Source organism: Pavona decussata, unplaced genomic scaffold (genome assembly GCF_977016875.1).
Source record: "Pavona decussata unplaced genomic scaffold, jaPavDecu1.1 SCAFFOLD_100, whole genome shotgun sequence".
NCBI lineage: Eukaryota > Metazoa > Cnidaria > Anthozoa > Scleractinia > Agariciidae > Pavona > Pavona decussata.
This window is the reverse complement of record NW_028145515.1, coordinates 1,227,501-1,237,500: the sequence shown is the minus strand read 5'-3', so window position 1 is coordinate 1,237,500 and position 10,000 is coordinate 1,227,501. Positions and strand designations below refer to the sequence as shown.

Genomic DNA, 10,000 nt, shown 5'->3' with positions numbered 1-10,000 from the left:
CAATGGCAAGCCCGTTAGCATATTTCAGGCCAGATGTCTTGATACGTTCTCTGTTAGAGCCATCCATCAGAGCGCGCTCAAGTCTGGGGTCATTATCTTCCCAGTCAGACCAAAACAACAACCTGACAAGGTGATGAAATGACAGATAATAGGTGTTACTTTCAATCACCAATCATTTCTGGAGAGTGTCTCCAATGAGCGCTCTGTACTAAACTATCGACAGTTAAAAAAAATTATTTGTTTTAATTTTAAAATGGTTTACCAGCCGTGATATGCCAATAATTATTCAATCATCAAATCGATCCGACAATGGTGCAGGAACTTTGTACTCAAATTTTTCAAAAAATTTCCCAGGTATGGTTTGCCCATTACGATTTCATGACAATCCAAAAGAGTGAAAACGTAGATCCTTAAATGCACTCAATCAAGAAAGAATTCCCTGAAGTGTGGACACCAAGATTTTAAACATGATTCCCCAACTCATTAATAATTCAAGGAGAGAAACAAAGGAAATCAGTACCGTGAAGGAGGTTTGGAAAAGTGATCTAAAGCTCCACTCACACCAACGAGACATGTTTAATTAAACCGGGTTTAACAAAATGAAAGTTGGTAACAGAAAGCTGAACTATTGGTTTTCACATAAGAATATTATGATTCAAGTAAACTTAAACTTATGCTTTCATTTGTGTTTTATCTGCAGTCTACAAAAATCCGAAAGCAGCTTTTATGAAGGAAACAATTTTAAACTCTGTTTAACTAAACAGCTTTTAAGCGTGTTTAACCCTTGATGTGAATGGGGCATAAGTTACCACAAAATTTGGTGAACGTTTGCTTTGATTTTCGCCATGAATAAAGGTTTGAGAAGGTATCCAGAACACTCGAAAGCGTGTTTCATATGATTTCCAAACACCTCTAGGTTGGTTAAAACTCGGCTACACCTCGTTTTCTTCAACCCACCTCTCCGTGTTTGGAAATCGGATGGAACACTCTTCCCCGTGTTTTATATCTTACTTCTCCCAACACGACTCACCCAGAGGAGAAAAATAATAAAGAAAGTTTTGTTTCAAGAAGTTGGCATTATATTTTATGCCGCAAAATCATTGACGGGTTTTCCTTCCATATTTTCTGATCATGGGCAAGTCATAGTTGAAAGCACTTAGGGGGGCTATGCTACAAAGGTGCCTGACTCCCCTGCGTATAACATATATGATATATGACATAGACATAGGACATAGAATGCCCATGTCTTACCCAATCAGTGGATGTACAATGATAGCTCTTGGCTTTGTTACGTTTGATGAAATCAAAATCTTCTGATAGCTGCCGTCATGTCGAGCTACTCCAATAACTTTTTTGCCTGTATCTGTCCAGTAAATGTTTTTTGATGTCCAATCATAAGCTATGCCTTCTGGTCGAGACAAACCTGATAATAGAAAAAATAAATAAAAAAGTCTGTCTTGAAACTACCAAAGCAGATTCACGTTATACTAAAAATGATAAAACTGTCCAGAATTAACAACGATTCCACAAACCAAGTCATACGGCAAATGTAAGATTCATAGGAATAAGCCATTTCCGAGTTGCTCTGAACCTCACTATGAAAGCGAGGCTAAGTGCAAAACTTTTGATGTGAAAATTAATTTTGTTTGCATATGAATGAAAACTAGTTTTCATGACAAAAACTTTGTACTTAGCCTCCCTTTCATAATGAGATTCAAAGCAACTCGGAAATGGCCTATTGCTTTATAACAATAATTATAATAAAATGGACGATGAGAAGTCCAAAGACTACTGCAAAGCTGACACAACGTAATATATTTTAAAACAATATTTCGGCTGGCCAAACCAGCCTTCTTCAGGTTTAGATGTTACTAAATTATATAAATGAAATTACAATATATATCATGGAGGATGTTGCAATACATGGGAGCAGCGGAAATGACGTTTACAAGGTGGTACCAAAGGATGAGGAAATAAGTAAAATAAAATAAAAAAAATTACAATTCATCACGTCTATTCAAACCGTGGGGTTCCAAGGTCCCCGCTAAAATGTTTTAAAATATATTACGTTGTGTCAGCTTTGCAGTAGTCTTTGGACTTCTCATCGTCTATTTTTCAAGTTTGGCTGATTAGATCTCCTGTGAGATCCAACGTACAAGCAAGCAGGATCTTCGTTCACGGCTTTTGCAGTTTTTAAAATAATAAAATGTAATTAATTATATAATAAAAATAATTAAAAATTACCACAATTATAAGAGAAAATTAATTCATGATATTATAAGCATGAATTATGGTATATAATGGTGCATGATAATCGTCTGAAGTGGGGGTTCAATCAGATGTCCAACAACTCCACATACTCTATTTCCCATTCTTGAAACTGAGAAAAGACTGGTACAGGTAAGGGGTTGTGGGATCGTTAGGGTTGACGAACCGAGGAATAAGTGCATTTTTCGGCATTTTCTCCAGGTTGCGTAGCTCTGGTTAAATAGCTTTCACCTAAAATAATACTTCCTATACTAGTAATAATCAAAGATTAGGGAGTGCGTTCGTTCGATTCCAGGCTCTCTCTCCTTTGCCAAGTTGGTGATGATGCAAAATTTGCGGGAGATGCCAGATACGCATCAACGTTGTCCCATACAATCTTGACTCCAATCTGTATTAGCAGTGTGCTCTTTCTACGTCGAAGGCAACCACTCATTGCGGAGAAATGTACTTGTTAGGTGATATTTTCATCTGTACACCCAAACAATCCCATAATCCCTCACTCGCGACAGTATTGAAGCTACTTCGTTGTTACACCATGTTCAGTATCTTTTAAACCTTACACTTTTTACAGTACTATCATCAGAAATGTATCTTCTAAAAATGGATAACGTCATTTTCACCTGGACTGTGTTGGATCTATGTTTACCCTGAAGTAAATTTTGAGATTCTTTTGTCAATGTGAAAGTAAATATCTCAGTAAGTACAGTCAGAAATGCAGGATGGGGACCTTGTCAACATTCTTAACGGAGAAAAATGGAAATAGGTACACCATGCAGTGACAAACACCTGGCCCCGGTTGTTCAAAGAGTGAATAACTCTTTGAAGTGGACAAATCACTTTCCAGAAGATAAAGTGTACTCCAACCCGTGGATACATTTTATTCGCTGGATAAAGTTATCCGTCCTTTGAACAACTGAGGCTAGGTGTACGATAATAGAGTGCTAGCTAACAGAAGAGAAATAATCACAGTGGCGACAGAGAAAAAGGTGGAGAGATCGTGACATGACAAACATACTTGACCAAGAAGAGAAACGGAAAGGTTAGTGAAGGAATTATATTTTGCAACAGGCTGTAACACAACAATGTCTTATTGTTATTACTAAAATACCACGTTACAACAGTATTGTAACTGAAGGGCTTGTACAAAGAGGAGCATATCTGCATCCTTTTTGTGGTGGAATCTCATTAACCTGCTATGAAACACATCAATTATAAGAGGATTTCATGTTCTATTTCAAGCTTATCAACAGGTCATGAACCGGACTGACAAGGCTGTCAATGATGTCATGTTCTATTTTGATCGTATGGCAGTCACGGACGGTATAACTGGTTTGGGAGGCTCCGAGATATTTTTGGACACATGATATCGTAGTTGTATTTCCATTGTCCTTCAGCGGATATAAGGGCTTGGCAAAAACGTTTGCTGCCCGCCCGCACATAACCTTTCCCTCTGAATTCAACATTCCTATTTTTGCTGACATTGCCTCCTCCTCCTCCTCTTCATTTCTATTTCTGTTGACGTTGCCTCAAGACCATAGCCTATGATGTCATCGGCATTAATGTATTTCACTGCAAATCAATGAGATTCCGCCGCAAAAAGGAGTATACTTTACTACCATCAGAAATCACAATTTCGTAGCCAGAGCCATTCAAGAACTGCCTGGAGATTGTGTCCGCGCTGATTTCACTCCAGTAGACGTATTGATCGTGGAAACTAAAGTCCACTCCCACAGCTGTCTTGCGCTGTCGCACAGGAATCATCTGATCCTTTGTGTTGCTTGGGTCTAATGAGATTGCGTTCACCATTGTCTTTTTGGTATACAAAAGGAAAACGTCATTTTCTGCGACCAAAAGAAACAAATGTTTAACCCTTGACTGTACCTTTCAAACAGATGGGAACACTGAACTTCAAATTAAAGCTTGCTAGCAAGGTTGTGAGCTAGCTAGCTAACTAACAAACTAACTAGCTAACTAGCTAACTAACTAACTAACTAACTAACTAACTAACTAACTAACTAACTAACTAACTAACTAACTAACTAACTAACTAACTAACTAAATAACTAACTAACTAACTAACTAACTAACTAACTAACTAACTAACTAACTAACTAACTAACTAAATAACTAACTAACTAACTAACTAACTAACTAACTAACTAACTAATTAACTAACTAGCTTACTAATCACTCTTTCTTCCCTCCATTGTTATCATAGACTGTTATTGTTACTATTACTCTTTTATTTCTGTTAAGTCTAGTGTACAATTCTATATTGTAGAACTCTCAACAATCAGATCACTAAACAATCACTCTATTTCATTTCTTTGATCCTCTATCAACTTGAACATGAAAATGGCCAACTCGAAAGCCTGTGCTATTTTGATCACTGTGCACTAATTAACAAATATTTCATTGAATATATCAAACACGAGACACAGTGTTTCATCACATATCAAACACTGAGAAGACAGTTGAAAATATGACGCGTAGCGGAGTATTTTTGACGAACTTCGAGGTTTTGTTTTTGTGATGAAACACAGCGACGAGTCTTTGATATAACTTCTCAAACAAACTGATTTTTAAGGGGAAATAAGGATGCAAAAACGAGGAGTTTTCATCAGATATCCAAACACGTCACGGTGCATGATTTCCTCTGTCTTTGGCTTTTGAATGAATGAGTTAGAGAAATACTTAACCTGTCTTTAAATACTTGTTTTGTTTTGTTTTTTTGCATCTTTTTGCAAATAACTTAACTTTCATAGTTTACTTTCTGATGCTAAAACGTTGTCTTTTATAGGTCCTTTTTACTTTGGCGTGAAGTTTTTAAACAGGGAGACGGATCAATGAAAACCTCTTCACATTTTGTCATACACATGAGAACACACAAATTATTCGTCAATACAGACTTACTAACGAAAACTTGGTCGTGTACAAAAAAGCTATAGTGTTATACCTTAAAGGAACAATTCTCTGGACGACCATTTTGATTCGAAACTACCATAAAGATCCCAACAGACCAATGTTGGCATGATGTGCAATATGGCATTGGCAGGAGTGAATGGGTTCCATTCTTTTCAGAATTAATGAACTGGAACTGACAGTGAACATACCATGACAAGTGATGTTATCATTCATCAGCTGCATTCCCACCGGACAATGGCAGCTAAACCCTTGAGGTTTAAGAAGACACAAGTGAGAGCAGCTGCTGTTTTCACAGAAGTTCACACCTAAGGCAACAAAAACATAAAAGGATTTTCATGGATGCTGCATAACTGGTATTACTTTCATTACGTAAAGTTGATTTGTAGTAGTTTAGTAAACACCTCTTCTAAAAGTGATCAGATAAAGTATCCTTACTTTTTTTTTCCTCTCGACCTTTAGCTAATTCTCATTTGCCCACCATGCGTGCAGACCAATAACAAAAGCTGTTTTCTTAATTGTCATTGACTAAAACTAAAGAGTTTCCCTGCTTAAACTCTGTTCTATCAACCTTAAGCTTGTTAGGGAGGATTGACAACACATATGTCGATTGGTAATGGAAACAGCACGGATCTATGTCTGGTGAGCACCATTCACACTTTTTTCTCCACTTCCCATATGTCGCCCACAACTTAGATATGGTCTTAGTTAATCTCAGTCAATTTGACTTTTGGCTTTCTTCTTTACGAGAATGGACAAAATGCTTGGTCAAAACAGGGCCCAATTAAATTCATTTCCTTGTTAAGTTTCTGTCCCTCCCACATTGACATCTGTAACTCACAAATGTCAGTTCTCAACAATAACAACATAGAAAAGGAAGGCAACATCCATCAGGGCACGATAATCACTATGAGATTTATTCTTTGCCCCTGTTATATTACTCTTACAAACTTGAACGACAGGACTCCTCACGGATTTGTTTGGTTACCAAACAAATCATTCACGGCGACCAAGCTATTTGAACTCACTACGGCTTCTTGCAAAGAAAGGCAACAGAACATAACAGTGCCCTTTTAATTGGAGGAAGGAATTTGAACGTTTCTTTCTTTCTTTTTTTTAAAAAAAAAATTACGTAAGCTTTCAGTTTTCCATTTACCTTTTGGCTGCTGAAGAGGATGGACAACATGCAAATCCATTGGTTTAAATGAGGCAGCATGAATTAACGTGTGGTTGCCGCCATGAAACTTATTTCCTTGCTCCACTTGTTGCCCCTGCCAGTCTGACCAGTAAACCATGTCCTCAAACAGTGCAATGGAAAATGGATGCTGGATTTTTGCCCCGTCTCTCATCACTGTTTGGCGATGAGCACCATCGTAATCACAGAAGCCAATGTAATCCAGTTTTGCATCAATCCAATAGAGTCGCCTAGAGAACCCGTTTCAAACAATTACGGAATAGACTTTAATCAAACTGGCTACCTGGGTGCTTCAAAAGTGCCGTGACACCCCAGTTGGGAACTGAGCGGTGACGGCAAAAAAAGGGTCAGAAAACAAGAAGTTAATGAGAAAACAATAGCTGTGCATGTGCATAATACATTTTGGTGCTAACAGTTCCTGGCTGTCCTATGCAAAACAACGTGAACCAACCAACCAAATTAAAAAGTCTTATGGGGAATTTGAGCATACGTTCTCTCCCATCCGACTTCAACAATGCCCTATTCAAAAAAAGGTCCTGGGTAGTTCAGGCACAAATGTGCAAATTGTTTCAGTTCTCTGCTGTCCTCCGCAAAACAACGTGAACTAAACAATCCAATTTCAAAGTCTTTTGGAGAATGTGAGCATACTTCTCCCTGAATTTCAACAATGCCCTGTTCGAAAACAGTTCCTGGGGCCCGTTTCTCGAAAGTCCCGGTAACTTACCGGGCCCGATAAGTATATTTTTAAATGTTTTTTCGCCGATTACACAGTGATTACAGGCATGGTAATTGGCCAATGTTATCATAGAATTATAAGATTTTAAAATTTAGTATTGAAAGCTAACAAAAATTGACTTCTGTTAAGAAACGTTATTACCAAAATCACTTATCGAGCCCGATAAGTTACCGGGTCTTTCGAGAAACGGGCTCCTAGTTAGTTCAAGCACATATGCAAATTGAACGAGCTACAATAACCGAAAGGGAGTTTGAAGGACAGAAGGTCCATTTTAAGGTGACAACTTCCATTATTGAAAAAAGCTATATATACCTATTAGCCAAGTCAAGTGTGATCCCATTAGGCCAGGTGATTGTGGTATTGATAAGCACAAGTCGTGATGTACCATCCATGTTGGCTCTCTCTAAACGAGGATTTGGAGAACCCCAGTCGGACCAAAAGAGTAACCTGCCACAATAACGAAAACAGCAATCTGAAAGACATCCTTGACTTTCTTTCGTACAGGACTCATTAAAACGTCCTGTCCGGTCATTTGTTAAATACGTTTTGCTGTTGTGTGCCAGCAACATGTTGTGTTTATGTTTTAAATAAGGATCGCAAGCTATCTGGTTTCTCACAACGCAAAAGATGTATTTAATTTTACTTCTTTCCAAGAATTGCCAGAGACTGGAAACAGCTACAAGCTGATACAGCAAACTATTAGATCAATGGACTGATTTAAAAGAAGCTGTCTAAATTGTAAATTAATCAAAACGATAAAATAAACAACTACAAACAAACAAGAAAGTGCACAAGGGTAGTACACCTTAAGTGAAGTTTGCACAAAGGATAAGCTGGAAGGTAACTCCTTTTTAACTACTGATAAGTAGGAAGATCATCCCAAAAGCTAAAGAACGGTATTCTTCTTCATTATTGTAAGTAAACATGCTTTGTCAAGCCACTTAGCTTTATGGGTTGTGACTCATCAGATAGAACAACTTGGGCAAACAGAGACGCAAGTCCAATTGCGTCTCCTTGTGATTAGTTGTTTTGCCAAGATCTAACATGCTAATTCTCAGATGAATGGTGAACAGCATTTGACGATATGCATGAAAATTGTGCTGCATAGATGCCATTGACCACTAAAAACTTGTCATGTCCAATGGCCAAATAACACAATTGTAATACACACCCATCCCTTGCATCAACAGCAATACCACGGGGAGACTTGAGATCGTCAGATACCAACACCATTCGCCATCGACCATCCAAGTCTGATACTTCAATTTGACGGGTCTGCATATCAGTCCAGTACAGATTACGGCCAATCCAATCAACAGCTAGTCCTGTGGAGAAATCAAACGTGTAACAAGTTTACTTGAACTGCCTGCAAAAGCACCATTTGCTAAAGCTTCATCAAAGCAGCAGTTGTGCATCCCACCGCTATAGACAATTTACGCATAAGATAGTTAAGATAACTGTTCATATTTTGACACAAGACACTCAAATCAGACAACTACACCCCATGCAAAAAGTGATAGCATTTTACTTTCCCCTCCAAAAAGCAACAGCATCTCCATTACTTCTGCAGAAAAGACGCATTTTGCTGCAAGTGTTTGACTTTGGTTGACTCACTGATGAACCAACTACAGTGTAAGTAGCTAACAATTGTCATTCTAAATCTTACCTTCAGTCATCAAGAGTCCCGTTGTAATGACATTTTTACATTTTCTGCCAACCAAGGAACACCGCCTAATCTTGTCAATGCTGACATCAGAATAGTACAGACGTTGTTCTGACCAATCAAAGTCTACACCAATTGCATTCTGTAGTCCATCCAATACGACAGAATAGTTAAATCCATGCCGAAGATCAATCTTCCTTATTTCACGACGAGTTGAAAAGAACAGATATGGAATGATCGAATCTATAACAGACAAACAACAAGAACAGATGACACTTACAGTCTAACCCCATTTTACGGCCATCTTCTTAATAAAGACATTATCATCAAGGAGGGCTTCTTTCGTCCCAATGGAAAGCTCCCACAATTTTGTTACTAACCTGATTAACCTGAAAATCCATTTAAGCATACAATAGAGTGACTTAGGGCGCGTTTATGGCAAACGACAAACGTGAGATTCACGTTCATGGTTACTTGAAAAAAATTTCTTTAACAAATAGTACACAGATGAGAATAGTGCAAAATAATTCTGGCCTTTGATGATAACGCAAAACTACTCAATTTTCCTGAGAAACTGAAAACAGCGGCAAATGTAGTATAGTAGTAGTAAACCTTTAATTAACTAGCGTAATCCCGTCAGAATACAAAAAGTATATCTGTTATCAATAGGAGCCCTACATTAAAACTAATAAAAAAAATACAAGATAAATAATAGGACAACTAAGTAACTATAAATTAACATGATAAACATGAACACGTGGTCATTTTTGCCACCTGTCATTTGCCGTAAACGTAATTCTAAAAATCTCTAATCACGCACGAAGTAAATCTCATCAATAAGGACAATTTGGCTAATTCTAAGCTTTAAAATCTTGCCAATGTCCTACGTCAGACAAACGCCACTTTGGTTAAAAGAAAATTATCTACTTTTGACTAATCGCTATTTTTTTTTAGTGTCTAAGTAGGTTTATATGATGAAATGTGCTGAGTCTCTGACATGAGTCGATGACCATGATCTTTCACTGACTGGTATAACTCTCATGGAAAAAGTAAAGTACAGTAAAGTGAACTTTATTCAAGACAGGGTGACCTAATCAGCTACGGAGCTGTTATCCTGAGGGGCCCTGTATACACCTAAAATCATTATAGCAAACAAATGAATTGCAATGAATGCTTGTAGTCTAAAAACTTGTGGTCTGAGAAAAAAATTACAATA

At 37.6% G+C, this 10,000-nt stretch overlaps 1 protein-coding gene across 1 annotated transcript in view; it reads right to left on the bottom strand.

Annotated features, from left to right (window-relative positions):
* LOC146472234 (low-density lipoprotein receptor-related protein 1-like) overlaps nt 1–10,000 on the bottom strand; it is a 93,181-nt gene that overhangs the window by 44,115 nt on the left and 39,066 nt on the right. Inside the window, exons 23-30 of the mRNA XM_085119633.1 lie at nt 8,788–9,027; nt 8,293–8,446; nt 7,434–7,568; nt 6,347–6,615; nt 5,382–5,498; nt 3,885–4,109; nt 1,252–1,423; nt 1–122 (exon numbers count right to left, since the gene is read on the bottom strand). The exon at nt 1–122 is cut by the window's left edge and continues 270 nt beyond it. Of these exons, the coding sequence (XP_084975759.1) occupies nt 1–122; nt 1,252–1,423; nt 3,885–4,109; nt 5,382–5,498; nt 6,347–6,615; nt 7,434–7,568; nt 8,293–8,446; nt 8,788–9,027 (1,434 nt within the window). The remainder of the gene's footprint in view (nt 123–1,251; nt 1,424–3,884; nt 4,110–5,381; nt 5,499–6,346; nt 6,616–7,433; nt 7,569–8,292; nt 8,447–8,787; nt 9,028–10,000) is intronic.